General features: G+C 40.2%; 2 protein-coding genes across 17 annotated transcripts; one reads left to right on the forward strand and one right to left on the reverse strand.

Moving 5' to 3' along the window:
• Window positions 1–465: 465 nt before the first annotated feature.
• Window positions 466–6,214, reverse strand: slc25a23a (solute carrier family 25 member 23a). Of its 12 annotated transcripts, none has more exons than XM_085912792.1 (13): window positions 6,064–6,214; window positions 5,574–5,695; window positions 5,437–5,506; window positions 5,080–5,290; window positions 4,130–4,253; window positions 3,931–4,018; window positions 3,503–3,614; window positions 3,182–3,340; window positions 2,929–3,081; window positions 2,630–2,743; window positions 2,359–2,526; window positions 2,137–2,284; window positions 467–1,862 (listed from the first exon to the last, which is right to left on the reverse strand). In XM_085912792.1, exons 4-13 carry the CDS (start codon window positions 5,272–5,274, stop codon window positions 1,651–1,653), a joined length of 1,473 nt encoding a protein of 490 aa, XP_085768918.1. In that variant the 5' UTR covers window positions 5,275–5,290; window positions 5,437–5,506; window positions 5,574–5,695; window positions 6,064–6,214; the 3' UTR covers window positions 467–1,650. The 12 variants fall into 12 exon arrangements, 10 of the variants coding, with proteins under 10 accessions (XP_085768921.1, XP_085768918.1, XP_085768920.1 ...); XR_015066116.1 differs by lacking the exon at window positions 6,064–6,214 and having other exon boundaries at window positions 470–993; window positions 1,146–1,267; window positions 1,680–1,862; window positions 5,437–6,045; XM_085912794.1 differs by lacking the exon at window positions 6,064–6,214 and having other exon boundaries at window positions 5,080–5,341; window positions 5,574–6,045.
• A 424-nt stretch (window positions 6,215–6,638) lies between these two features.
• Window positions 6,639–13,098, forward strand: zfyve27 (zinc finger, FYVE domain containing 27). 5 transcript variants are annotated; one of them, XM_085912396.1, is made up of 14 exons: window positions 6,639–6,894; window positions 7,631–7,868; window positions 7,931–8,001; window positions 8,062–8,248; window positions 8,673–8,768; window positions 9,061–9,173; window positions 9,249–9,367; window positions 9,568–9,639; window positions 10,345–10,446; window positions 10,550–10,570; window positions 11,048–11,189; window positions 11,276–11,322; window positions 11,408–11,489; window positions 12,212–13,098. In XM_085912396.1, the coding sequence occupies exons 2-14, from the start codon at window positions 7,633–7,635 to the stop codon at window positions 12,280–12,282; spliced, it is 1,359 nt and encodes a 452-aa protein (XP_085768522.1). In that variant the 5' UTR covers window positions 6,639–6,894; window positions 7,631–7,632; the 3' UTR covers window positions 12,283–13,098. The 5 variants fall into 5 exon arrangements, with proteins under 5 accessions (XP_085768522.1, XP_085768523.1, XP_085768525.1 ...); XM_085912397.1 differs by having other exon boundaries at window positions 10,345–10,368; XM_085912399.1 differs by lacking the exon at window positions 10,345–10,446.
• Window positions 13,099–14,991: the final 1,893 nt, after the last annotated feature.

Below are 14,991 nucleotides of genomic sequence, written 5' to 3' on the forward strand. Positions count from 1 at the left end.
CACAATGTCACAAAGAATAAATCATTTTCTGATCTCTTGTGAAAAAATTATGTACCACGGTACCGTGGGTGAATCAATTTTCTTTGCAATATTTCTGTGTTCATATTTCATTCAACCGAATTAGTTCAACTTCAAAGTTGGAAAATGTGTGAAATGTGTATATTATTTAAGAAAAACATGTACGATATTGATGTTAACCATATCTCAGGGGCATATATTACATTTTACAATTATATTTTTTATCTGTTCCAAAATATCTTGCCGTCCTAAAATGTGTCACTACTCAATATAGAGTTTTTAATGCTTTTCTGGCATTGAAATCAGTCTAAATTAATTTTTAACAGAATGTATCGTTTTTTCCTAAATATATTCAAATTTAATTGCTATAAATCATTGTAAAATGTACAAAGTTGATCAGATTGACTCCATAAATATAAAACAACCAAATAAGCAGGCTAACTGTGGTAACTGAGTGAGCCTTGTTGTTTCACATGACCATTCTTATGCTAAATTAGTTTATTCATATCGTACAAGCTATTCACAAATATGTCGTGGCAAACCGAGGAACCCTTGTATTTAAAATCAACCAGTTAACAGGCCAACACACGACATACAATTAAAATACAGGAAATGAAAACTAAAATTTACATCTGCATTTATTATAAATATAACAATTGGAACATAAATATAGCTACAAATTTATTTCAAAAATAAAAATCTTGTAACTGTAGGTGAGAATACAATTGACAATGTAGTGTTTGTCAACGCTGACCCAAACTCCTCTACTTGCTAATCATCATTTGGGCGAGGCTGTGAGACATGTTCTCCAGAGGTGACCAGAGCAAGTGTAGTCCTTCAGAGTTTTGCTTGTAACAAGACCATTTAAAATGATACTATTCAAAATTCACTATTTGGTTAGTCTTAACCACTTATGGTGACCTTCAGACACTGGAACAATCCTCTCAACAGTCATCTTTCTTCTCTACATAACACCTGTGAGGAGAAGAAAAGGCTGAAAAATCCTCTTGCAATTATTTGGAAACACAGAACCCCTTTGCAATGCTTCTCAGGTAAGTTCATGCAAATTGTCACTTGGAAATATGAATGCAGATGGTAGTAGGTACAGACAGTGCAATGCAACTCACATAAATTTGTTCATGGCATCTTGCGAGGTCATCCAAATGCAGGGCAGCGCTATCACTTTTATCATTTGTTCATCAAGACGTGCAGTCACAGGACTGTGAATCCATCCACCATCAAAATCGACCTTTTCATGCAGGTTTAACAGATCAGAGCAAATCTTGTGGGGTGTCAAACTCATTGTTGTCACGGGCTGCGTTGTAGCCATAGTTTCCATCGGAGGGCAACTATGATTCAACGCAGTATGATCTACACAACAACCTGATGAATAACTAGTTTTGAAATCAGAGACTAGTAAAAACATTTTCAAATATTTTAAAAAGGCGAATAGTAATAAAAATTGCTAGCAATAGCTCTATTTTTTTTTTTAAGTGAAAACAATTTGTACTCAATTCATAATTTGTCTTGGCGGGCCACATAAAATGATGTGGCGGGCCGTATCTGGCCCCTGGGCCTTGAGTTTGACACCCATCTTGTAGGTGGAAATCACATCAAACCATCCAGACATTTTTAAACCTTCCCTTTCCCTCTCTGCCTACCCTCCACATCCACTCCTAGAGCTATCCTGGTGTATTCGTATGCAGCGTAGGACACGCTGGCAGCAGGGATGACTTTCAGCAAATTGGGGGAAATTCCTCGATATAGGCCGGCGACCCCCTCTTGGGTCAAAACAGTGCGAATCAAGGTAGACATTGATGGCTTAGCGGATCCTTTCATTGAGGCTAAGGGGGAGAGAGAGAAAAAGCGAGAAACAATATAACAATAATATAAATATGACTTTCTAATGCTGTAAATCCATCAAATCTGTTTATCTTTAAAACGGATTATTTGAAATTCTGCATTGCACAATCATTTGAAACCTTTTAAGTTTTGTTTTTGTTTTCTAAGAAGATGCTGTCATCGTGGGGGGGGATACTCAAATAGCTGATGACTTGAAAATGATCCCTACTGTCATTTGTATTGTACTCAATATTTGCTACACCCGCTTCATCTAACCTTGAGCTTGCATTCGGGTGCGGATCACTGCAAGAGGGTAACTTGCCAACTGTCCACATGTGCTGGAGATTGCACCACAGCCAACCAGGACCATCACCCCTGGGTCTGCAACTCCTGTGTTTCTACTTAGCCAGGCAAACTTCAGTGTCTGGGAAACAGATACCAAGTTAGAAGAAAGAAACAACATGAAGTGTACTCTAGCTACCGTCATGTCCACCTGACCTCGTAGACTGCCAGGTCAATGCCGGCGTAAGGCACAATACTCAACATGTTAGGCACGTAACCCTTGTAGAAGGCCGCAACGCCTTCCCTCTGCAGGATCTGCTTGGCGCAGTCAGACATTCCTGAGAACTGGCCTGTTTTTCGAAGTGTGAGTCGGGTTTTCAACACCTGTCAAGGTAAAAGAAGGAAGCTAAGAAAGAATATGCATAGAAAATGACCGTATGCACTGTGGATTACTGTCGAGAGTATTTGTGGTGTGACTTGAAATCACCTCCAGTGGGTAGATGACCGTCTGAGCGGTCGCACCAGCTAACGAGCCAGCGAGAAATCTTTCTTGAACCCTCAGATTTTTGGTATCCTTTCTGCCAAACATTATATGCTTGATCTAGAAACAAAAGCAAAATTTAAAAAAGGAGGGCTTTTAAATTAAGTATAGTTGTTTTTTTGCCAAAGATGGAATGATCAAGGAGTCTTTTTATGTAATCCTTCAAAATCATACAAAATGACTCCCGTGCTGTTGTTCACAAACACTGAAAACAAAAAAAGGAAAAGAAGGAAAGTGGTATCCACCTTTTCGTAAGCGGTAAATTTGATTGCAGTTTCTGGGGCGATTTTAAGAACGTTGATTCCATTGCCTCTCCAAAAGGACTGCACTCCTCCCTCTTTTAGCATGTACTGAAAACCTCCCAGCACGTTCCGACTAAACAGAGAGGAACCATGAACCTGCCAAAAACATTTAATGGAGATGTATGTCAATGAATAATAAGTCAATTGTCCTTCAATGGTAATTTAATTCTAATCACATAGTATACAACTGACTCACCTGCCGGAAAACTTTGAGACGATCTAAGGGGGCGGTCCCAGTCCGTGATATGGATCCAGCCAAGGCTCCTGCCATCAGCTGCCGCCATACATAGCCAGACCTTTTCTCCTCTTCTGAAAATTCATCTGGAACTGTCATCTGATCACCTAAATCCAACATCTGATGAAGACAGAGATTACATTTGTTGCTGTTTGGTTTCCAAACAATGTCAAAAACGTTATTTTCAGGTCCAAGGAATGTGCGTTGTCCTGGATGCTTTCAATTATTACATCAATCTTGGATGAATATTTAAAAAAAAAAAAAATCTTTATGTAGCCTTGCCATTGAACGTTTCCAGTAGCGCGCCACTTCCGCCATGTTTGTGATAGGGTTAAACAGGAAGTAGTCCCGCCACTCATTCCAGTCAATGGTCATGGTCCCATCCTTGTCTATACTGGTTGACACACAAACATGTACAAGGTTGATAAGTGGAAATGGCATTGAAAACAACTGAATGCCAACATAAACATATAAGAGAGCAAGTGGTAAAACAGTCAATTTCAAGACAAAAACAAAAAGCAGAAATTCATCATACAGTATATTTAAATAAAGTCTGAAAAAAGATTTGAAAATTTTAACCACAGTCAACCACCAGTTTTCAAGATCAGTAAACAACTATTAATTCTAATGTGCTGCCAAGAGTAGACTTAAAGTAAAAATATTGCAGAGCATGTTCATGATTTCGCAATAGTGACAAATGGATGACAGACCTTTGTAAAATTCTAGTGGCAGCCCTGAGACTGATGTCTACGCCAACAGCACGTAGAGATTGCTGGATCTCCGTTGCATCTATCTTACCTGGATGGAACCATTCAGACACATACAGTAAGAGACAAGCCATAAATGTGAATTTTAATCTGATGAAGTCTGTTATGGTGATTAAAATATGTTTGGCGGATTGCCACACACCATCATTATTCTTGTCCAGGCTTCGAAACATGAGTTTGAGCTGCTTTTCGTGAGTACGAAGATACTGAGTGAATTCTTCAAAGTCAAGCACTCCATCCTCATTGGTGTCCCCTGTCTCGACAATCTGAAAACACAAGAAAATGGGTAATTCAATTTCTATCGGTGGTGGGAACCTTAAGTCACACTGCCATTCTTTTCTAGAAATAAAGTGTTTCCTATTTATTCTGAGAAATTAGAATAATCACTCTCTTTCCATACATTCATATTATTAACGGTTAATAATAACATAATATCATGAAATGTTATTCGAGTCAATTAATTGTTTCAGTGTGTATCAAACTGGTGGCCCCTCATAATAATAAAAAATCTGATCCCTGCTGTTCTATGAAAAATGTCAGCAGGGGTTGATACGGCTCACCTGTATTCTTGGTTTGGTGATGTAATATTTGAAAGATGATTTTGCTATTTTCTATAATTCATATCTCACATCATCGATATTAATCAGAATGCTATGATTAGACAAGTGGGGTCGCATAGAAGAGAAATTTGTTTTACTTGAAACATTGGTTAAATAAATACTTTGAATACTCTAATATGATTGACATTATAAAATTTACAGCTAATAACAGTGAAGGCAGCCACTGGTGTTTTGTCACCTTGATAGCTTGCCATTCTCATCTTACAAGTCCTGTTCCACACAACCAAAATAAACATCATGTTGCACACAAACGCACACACTGAGGAAGTGACAGCCACCTAAGTACATGACCCACATGCTTTGGCAAAAACAAATCAGGGAAGACGAAGAGGACAGTGCACAATATTAATTATAATATTTCTATCGGAAAAGGCAAACAGAATGAGAAAGCTTTCATGATAGATTCCCTTCATACTTCTTTTCATAAATGGCACATATGCTCATCCAGGTGAGTGCAGGTAAAAGGTCTTACCTTTTCCAGTGAAGCTCTGGATAGTCCTCGACCCGCCAACCCTTTACGTAATTCATTTATGTCAATGTATCCATCTTTATTGCGATCTAGCTGTTCAAACAGCTCCCCCCAGAATTTCTCCCTCTCCTCATCTGGTCCACTGGGCGTTCTGTCCTGGCAATGGGCCCAGAGGTGCCAAATCCTTGTCGGGGCCATGACGGTGCCCACTTAGCTGGGTAGAATGGATTGGAGCCTGACATTAGGTTACACCTTTTCAGGTTAACTATATATGCTCAGAAAAAAAAAAATACACGTACAATTATGGTTTATTGGCTTGTCACTGAGGAAAAAGTAATCACTTATGCGCACGATCTTTACCTCCTGACTTCCATGGCACGATGCATAAGATATGGATTCAAACTGGACACCAAGCGATCACGCAAAATCTCTGTGGACATGGTGGTACGAAGAATGTGTTTGTTGCCCATGGAGTGCTGCTGTTGCACAAAACAAACCTATCTTCGAGTGTCGCGACAACTTGGGAGCGCCTCCTCTTCAGGAACCAGGAAGCGAAACACGCCCTTCAACGTTGATCGTGCCTGAAAACGATGTCCTTGCTGCTGTCTCTTTAAGAACCCTGCAGTGTGTGTATTCAGCTTTCGTGATTTTTTTCCCCGATCTGATTTTAAGAGCCAAGACTACCAAGACCTTTTACGCCCTCAGCTCATACTGTACTTGTTGATGATTGTCAAACACATACCACAAATGATATTTATTTATTTCCCATAATTAAAAACATAAATATTTTGCTTTGAAAATACTTAGTGTAAATAATGTGAATCAATGTCAACATTTACAACAACATCGCTCTTGCATCTAAATTGAGAGTTATATACGAAAACAGATTCAAGGCAGGCATATCATTGTTCTATTATTTATGGTCATAAACACATCCATGTTTCTCCTACAGCATTTGAATGCACCGCAATTAAACCGGTCACTTACCAAGTGTGTGGGATATATTTTGTTCCTATCTAGTCAAGTCAAGTTAATTTGTAGAGCCCTAAATAACAAGCTATCGCATCTCTGCAACTGTGAACTACCAGTTTATTTGTCTTTTGAACATGTTTGGAATGTTGAAGACTCCGCACCTCTTTGCACCCTGTGCAAAGATGACGATTAATCAGCGAGCTACCTTAATCCAAAGCAAACCTCCTAAATATAAAGTCGGGATGTTGGTAAATCGAAAAACACGTGTTTTCCCTGATGGCGTTACACTTTCAATGAAAACTCTATAACGTTTTTTTTGCGGGGGGCAGCTTCACGCAGGTCTTCTGCTGTTGCAGCAAAGATGATTGACATTTGACAAGTTCAAGTCAAATTATTTTGACTGAATTATTCATGAGTAATTCAATATTCAACTCATGAATATTTTTTGAACTCAATAAATCAAAATTGTTAAATGCAGTGGTGTGTTGTGCATTGAATACCTAGGATTTAACCAAAAATAATGCATAATTTATGCCCGTTTTATCGACGTTGGCTTTTCGATGTTCGATTGCTCATCCTGGAAGACCAAACCGATAATCTTACAATATAAAGCTAGCATAGAATAGCTAGCCGGAAGAAGCAGCTTGACGCTGGCGCAATTTCTCGCCTAAAAGGCAGGACACGGTATTATTAATGCTTAGCGCGGGTCGGTGCTTATGCGATATGTGGCAGTTATGGTGACTGAGTCGATGAAGTTGGAGGCTTTTCCATCCTCCAGGATAATGATGTCCGCGGGACTGAGTGTCGCCTAAACTTCTAGCCTCCGGTTTGGACACGTAGCTCGGGGTAAATTTTCCTCATCAACGAACTCGATTAAAGTCATAACAATTTATATTTCTTCTTCTTAAACAGGATATCCGCATGTTGCAATCACATGATTTGTTGTTGATTATTTGAAAACATTGCAAATTTGGAGCTCAGTTGCTTTATCCCATTGCTCCAATGAGCAACTTAAAAATGACCGTAAACACACATATGTTGGCTATTGCTCGTTTACTTCTTGCACTGAATGCCACATCTCTGAGGGCCAAAGTGTCATCTTGTATTGATCCCAAGATAACCAAAAAACAATGTTCCTGCTACGCAATCTCCTTCAGGAACGATTGCAGTGCGTTAAAATACTTTGGAGATGCAACCGATGCCATAGTTGCGTATTTAAAGCCTTGACAGAAATCAAAACATCAACATCTGCAGTTGCTCAATATATCCATTACTTAAATTATCAATAACATCAAAAGCCCTAAATCGTTATGAATGAAATACTGGTTTGCATTTATACGTATGACCCTAAATGCCCCACGTAGTAATGACGTCACGGATTCATAGTGATCTCATAACTATAGTATTGACGAGCCTAAAACGTTCAGTATCTTCCATGGACCAAATTGTATGACAACTGTTATGTACTTTTAGCAGCCTGACGTTGCTGGTTTTACAGAATTCTAACATTCAGTGACAATAGTAATTCAGGAATAGGAGTGACATGATTACCATCATCTTAATGTATTTGTTTTCCTCACAGGAATGATGATGCAGAGTGCAGCGGCATCATCTGACCCTTACCAAGGTCCAGGGGAAAGGGGGGAGATGGTGCACACTATATCCAAAGAGACTCTGGGGTCTCCAGATGCTTCTGAACTAGGAAGCCCAAGATCGACACTGAATTTTGACCTGCTTAACATGGTTGTGGCCTATAAGAGAATGGCGCTTTTTCTGGAACCAGTTACAGATGCTATGGAGCTGGCCCGCTTTCTGCTAGGGTGAGTTTTCAAATTTCGATACACCTTTTCATCTAGTTGAGCGTATAACATCTATTTTTCAGGTGGAGGATGCCCCTCTGCTCGTTAGTTGTTTGTATATTCCTCAATGTCTTCTTCTGCACCATTAATGAAGGTAAGTGGAGACTCTCTGTCGTCGGTGGCTACTACTAACTAGCTTCTTCTTCTCTATCAGTGGGTTGGTTGTCACTATGTTTGGTGGCAGTCACAGTGCCTGCTGCCCTTGGCTACCTGCAGGACAGGTGCTGGGGCAGAGCCTCAGAAACGGAACTCCAGAGGAAGCACTATCACACCGTACACCGCAGAGATTTGCAGAATGTGCACCTCAGTAAGCAGGAGGCTATGCTGGAAGTCAAAGACCTGTAAGAAACACTGTATTTTCTCTTTCACTGACTGATTAGTTGTAATGTCACTGGAAACAATCTCAAGACGAACTCTTTTTGAAAGATGTTATGCAATAATACACAAAAAATATGTTGCAAAGAGAAAAGTAAACACATCCTCTTATTAATAGAAAGTCAAGTCCTCTTCTCAGTACACCTATAATATTAGCCATTCTTCGCAGAAGATGAATGCGGCACTCATTTCTCAAGTTCGCACTCGCAATTCATAGCCCCCCCCCCTCCAAAAATCATTTGATTGACGACTTGTATCTTTAAAAAAAAGTGTTCCCTGTGTCACTCTTAGCTCAATGCATGTACTTTTCCATAATATGACTCTATTAAAATGGACACAAGTAAATAGTACTTACGTGGATGAGAAATGTTCTATTTTTCCCATCTCCAGGTTGAAGCATCTGGATGACATGCTGTCTTCGGCTTGTCAATCAGCAGAGATACTTTACAAGGTCCTGTACTGGGACAATCACACCACATCATCAAGGTAAAGTGTGATAGTTAATTGTCGGTCTATAATCATAAAAACGGCTACTACTGCAAATAGGGCCCGGCACGTCCATATTTATTTAGACCCAATGCTGATGCGTCTCCAAACTTTTTTTTGGGTCCCTTAAAATTTATACCAAAATATGAATCACAGGCTGATTGTTTTACGTTCATTTCTTCTCAGTATTTATTTAGCTTTAAGAATTGTTCGAGTGCCAGAGAAGATGTGTGCATGAAGCTGTAGATTTTGGCGTACCAGTCAACATTTACATGTCGTCATCTCTCCCTAGGTTTTATGTAGGATTGTTTACAGTGGTGTGTCTTCTCTACCTCGCTCCTGTCGGATGGGTGCTTGCTGGTTTGAACAGCGTCATCTTCCTTTGGAATAGAAACTTCCACAGAGGTCAGTTCAAGAATGATAATGAACTTCACATATTTTTCACAGCTAACGTTGTTTCTGTTGTTACTTGTGTTCCAGTTTTGGTGGACCTGAAGAAGCTGTTCCATGTCGGCCAGGCTCCGACATCAGAGGCAGCGTGTGACGAAGTGGATCACAGCAATGTAGTGGAGAGGACACCCACACCAACCAGTCTGGAGGTGAGGGACACTCAAAAGGAAACAATCTAAGTATAGTAGTAATCATGTGCCAGGATAGTACAAGTTGTCAGCACTTAAAGGACACATGATGTTTATACATCGTAATATTTATCTAGTATCATAGTTTTCCTTTGAGAATGCTATAATGACTGTATTTGATTTTATTTGAATGCAGTCTGAAAATTTCTTTTTGCTTTCAGGACATATCACCTGGGAGTGTGGAGGAAGCAGAAGAAGCTGAGCCTGATGATGAATTTAAAGATGCAATTGAGGTAATACAGTTTTCCCGATGTGTATTGATCATTTCCAGTATGTCTTTACACATCCTGTAAAAAGTGTACTGTATTTCAAGTCTTTGCTGCCTGCCGCTGTCATAACTTCTAAAATATCCAAAGGTTTTACTTTAAAATGGCTTACCAGGATCCCTGCTCCACATTGTAGAATCCAGCTCACTGATTTCTGATTCACTGACCTTTTTGTTGTACAAAATAATCCTCTACACTAGTGGTGATCAGGAGTCAAAGCTAATTGGCTGAGGAGACGTTCTCTCCAGAGGAACAGGCTTTCATTTTCTCCCATGCGTGATGGCAGGAAAGAGAGCCTTACGAGTTACGACAGGTTGGCTGCACTGCTGAGATGGGCTGCATAAAAAAAACAAAAACGTTGATTTAAAGTTTGTGAGCTGGCTAATTATCTAGTCACATACACACGTCACCAATCTAGTTGTGTCTGAAGGAACCTACTATGAAGTATGGACACTCCCCGTGCACTGAAATTTTGTTCATATCGCCCAGCCCGAATCAATCAATCATCAACAGTTAGGATATTGTTTTATACACATTATCACAAAAACAGTATTAATCAGAACTCTTAACTGGCACAACGATCATAAATGGTTTCAATTTCCTCCTCCCTGGGTGGAATACAAATATTAATGATATCATTCCTGTTTATCTCCCGCTTACGTGTGAAATCAGGAAAATGCCATCATCACCCTGCAGGTGAGTGTTGCCCAATCTGCGCTAACACTTGGTAATCTTGGCCTTTCCGATCGATCACGCTCGTGTAAACTGACCGAGGTCTGTTACTGTACTTTGTTTCAAACCCTGTAGCTTGGTTTTTAAGTGCTAGCATGGAGGCTTGTGTGTAAAACTGTACTATGTTACACTGCCTTCCACAAAGGAAACCCCTTTGGTGTTAGTGGTAAGTGGATTTCCCAGTATCTTCCATTTATGCACCTGTAAGGGGTTTGTTGTTTTCATGCTTTGTGCACGAGGGTTTTGTCGGTCTTACTCATCTTACATTGCATGTGGGTATTCGTGCAGCATTTTGGATCATTACTAGTTTATTATTTGGTAAAAAATGAGGGGCACATTTAAGATGGACCACTGTGGTGTATTTCCCAACAATTGCATGGAGTAAGTAATGGAAGTTAAAATTCAGGTTTTACATTCCAGTGTCAAACTCTTACCCTCGTAAAACTTTTATTAAGGTACATAGGCAACAATTTAAGTGAGGTTCTTAAATGGTCATAAAGGTCTGACTAATACATCCTTGTAAGTGTTTGAAGATGATGGTACCGAGGTAGAGTTAAATTTGTCATTTTCATGTATTTAATAGTTACATAATGTAATTGGTGCACACTGTGGGACTTCACTTGCCTCCTTCCCTCTGTTTTAGGAGGATGAAGATGGTCCAATTGGAGCCCCTGAGTTTGACACCATCTCTGAAAATGGCCTCCTAAGTCGTAATGAACCCATACGCAGCAAAGTGTCCAAGCTGACAGAGAAACTGCGCAAACGTTACCCCGCCACCAGCAACGGTCAGAGCGATGTGACATATTTTTGAAGTAGCTGCGATCATAATGCTCGGAAATGACATCTTTTTTTTTTCCCCCTCTCTCCAAAGGCAACTGTGCTAGCTGCAATGCTGTCTTCTCAGTGCTGAAGAAAAGGGTGAGCCTTGAAGAGAAGTGATCGTCGAACTGTGCACGTTGTATTGGATGTAAATTTGAAGTCTGAACTCAACTTCCTATTGTAGAAGAACTGCAGTAACTGTGGAAACAGCTTTTGTTCAAGATGTTGTTCTTTCAAAGTGCTGAGGTCTTGCATGGGGGCCACCGGTAAGACGTTGCAAAATTACACGTTTTAGGAATAAACGGACTCATTTTTTAATCATTAGCTTGACCTAGTTCCATTGATGGTTATGTTGAGTGGGAACAGAAATATTACTGTACCCAGTGTAAACAATGAATCATGGACTTAGTAGATCCAATTCAACATTTTTGATGAGCCCCCACTAGTCTAAACATGGTATTTTGATTAATTTTGCGTTTGTGGAATATAAATTAACCACCTGTTTTTAATCCATCTCAGGGGGCAGCCATTTTTGTCTTGTACTGCCATATGCTGTTGACTTAAAAAGGACTTGACAGTGCGCGAGGGCTCAACTCGCAAAGGTCACCTGACCTAACCGAGGAAATAGTTGAGATGTGATGTTTGCAACCGAGCCATTAGGCGCTGTGATGGCATTTTCAGTCGACAGCAAGCGGCAAAATGATCGTTCTCTGAGATGGATAAAAATGGGTGAATTTTGCTTTCATATTCAACAAATACAATATTAATCAGAATGTGTTTTGGAGGTGCATCGAACATAAAGAAAATGTTTGTCTGCTTCCCATTTTAAACCAAGCTACGTAGCAAAATTGCGATTTTTGGTGTGACCGCCAAGCTTTTTGCAAAATTTTGAAATCCAGGGTTTTTAAATTTTGAGGTTTGACTGCATTTACTGTTTAAAGGCTACACATTGTCCTGTTTTGTTGAACACCTTGCATTTTTCCTCCAGCTCCAGAGGCCCAGAGAGAGACTGTGTTTGTTTGTGCTGCCTGTAATTCCTCGCTCATCAAGTTGCAATGACCTGACGTTAGGCCGTGTGACCCAAAGGGATGGTCATCACTGTTTACTCCTCCGCTCGGCACACCCTGATGTAATTTTACTAAACCCTCAGCACATGCACCCTTGAAGACTTTTCTTGCCTTTTGTGTTATGCCCATCCTTGTGTCACTGGGTGTTGAGTTTAAGGACCCTTGTTGATCCCTTTGTTGAGCGAAGGGAAAGAAGAGCATGTTGGATTACCGGTACTGGTTTATAAGATCAATGGTTTTCATTCAAACTCTTTGACTGACCACTAACATGATCAAATTTGAACTCTGGAGGGTTTACATACGTTGAAACAAAAAAAAAATGATTTGCCACAAGTGACATGGGTTTACAAAAAAAAAAAAAAAAGGCGTTTTTGACCAGCTTGCTTTTTTTTCTTGGGTTGTTTGAGCTATATTGGATCATGTTTTTTTACTCTTAACTGGATCAAAATTCAGCTAACTGGAGTCCCTTGATTGGACAATGCAACTGGGTCAAATAATCACATGCCTCACACTCGTACAAGCAGGACTTTAAAGAATGGATGCGGCGGCAGTCTTAGACCGACCCGAGATCGATGCAATGTCGTTTTAATCTTTATGATGGCACTGATGATTGTAATTGTTTGCTTTGCTTTTATTGTAATCTCTTCTAGAGCTAATATATTTAATTTAAAACGCCTGAAAATGAAAGTTATTTGATAGATGTTTTTTTTTTTTTGGTCATGTATATATTGCTACATCTTTTATGGGTGAAATATTCCATTGTTGAAATAAACTGTCAAATCCCAAACGGTTTGTATGTTGACAATGTGGCTTAGCTGCATCGAAGTACTGTGTTATGTTAACATTATTTATCTTTATTGGTGGGAGGCAACCAAGTCAGCACAATTCTTAATGTTATCAATGTTAAGGCATGCTTTCTAAACTAACGAAAGTTTGATAAAGATAAAAAAAAAAAAAATCAACATAGTAGACCATCACAAACTCTAAAATAGCAAGTGTAAGCCTTGCCTTGTCCATGGTTCTGAAAATGACATATTTGCAATACTCAATATACATGTATAAACAATTTACAGAACGGTAAATGGCTGACTACATTCATCCAAATTATTCTTCATAGGAATAAAAATAAAATGAAAATCACCTAAGAACAATAAGCCAACTCCCTCAATCACTTGAACAGGAATGAAACTTGATGGTTGTTGGCACGAGCAAACTTGTCCATGACTTTTTTATTGAAATCCACCAGTCCCTGGATAAATTGGTTTTCATTAGAAAGCATGCAAAGAGCATTCAATCGTTCTTTTCCTAGTGTGTTCCTTGCAAATTTGTTTATCCTTTCCATTGTGGACCGGTTCCTGTCAGGCTCAGGGGTCGCCATGGGAGTTGCGAGGAAGATGTTTAACAGAATGCATGTTTCAGACAAGATGTCTTGCAGGCCGGTTTCCATAATAGTCTTTAGTAGCAAAAGTGCAGATTTCCCCGCATACAACTGATCGTGTTGGTAGAGAATATTGAGTTCACTTTGTAACTTTTCCTTGTTTTTTAAAGCTGAAGGCCACAACTTGACAGCACAACTGAGTTGGGCCACTGGGAATGATGTCGTGAATTTGGGGAAAAGTGAGCAGTCCACGAGTTGGGCTGCAATGAGATAGTCACTGTTGGAGAACCGGTATTCTACTTGTGCAATCATATTGTCGCAAGCCTTCTTCATGATTTCAGCCGTGTTGGTTTTCCTACGCTTGGCATCTCCAGCGTGGTCGGCGATCACATCTGTTCTCTCTCTCACCTCCTTCACGTTGCCGATGAAGTTCTCCACGGCACATCTCACAACCGAGTCGTCAATCTCTTGGTTCTGCAGAATGTTCTGCAGGACATCCACTTCCGGCATGACTTCCGCAAAGAAATGCAGAAGTTGTAGAAACATGGGGTCTCTCAAATGCATGGACAGGCCGTATGCTTCACTGACAGTCACGCTGTCCCATTCCGGCTGAGTGCGAATGCAATCCAAACACTCCAGTATGGCGTCCTGACTGTCCCATACGGCGTTAATGGTCCTGCTTTGAAAGTTCCACTGCGGTCGCTGGATATTGTTGCACGAAACTTGTTTCAAGGCAGCTGTTCTTGTGGGTGAGGTGAAAAAGGTTGCGAAGCCAGTCAAGTCGGCAAAAAACACCTTCAGTTCAGGGATTCGAGACGCGCACATTTGCTGCAGGGTAACATTTAACTGGTCGGAGCAATGCACAAACACTGCGTTGGGGTATCTTAAACTCATCAAGCTTTGCACGCTGCCTTTGCCATCAATCAGCATGGCCGCTCCATCATAGGTTTGCGCGATGAGTTTCTCACCCAGCCGCAAGGGCTCGAGAACTTGTTGGATGGCGTCGGAAAGGCCGAAGGCGGTTTTATCTGCGACTTGGATCAACTCGATGAATCGCTCAGTCAGAGTGTTGTCGACCACGTATCTCAACACGATGCCTATTTGAGAATTGCATGCCATACGAGTAATTTCATGGACCTGTAACCCAACAAACTGGGTTTTTTGCAATTGTTTATCCACTTCCTCCCTGTAGACCTCATACATGCAATCCAGCAGCTCGTCCTGCATGGTTTTTAAAGTCAAGTGAAAAAAAGGCTCAGCATTATAATGTCTTTTGAGCCTGGTGTCTCCTTCACACATAGTCTCAAATATGCAGGTGAAGAG

The sequence above is a fragment of the Syngnathus leptorhynchus genome, chromosome 5, assembly GCF_054491065.1.
Source record: "Syngnathus leptorhynchus isolate UIUO chromosome 5, UIUO_Slep, whole genome shotgun sequence".
NCBI lineage: Eukaryota > Metazoa > Chordata > Actinopteri > Syngnathiformes > Syngnathidae > Syngnathus > Syngnathus leptorhynchus.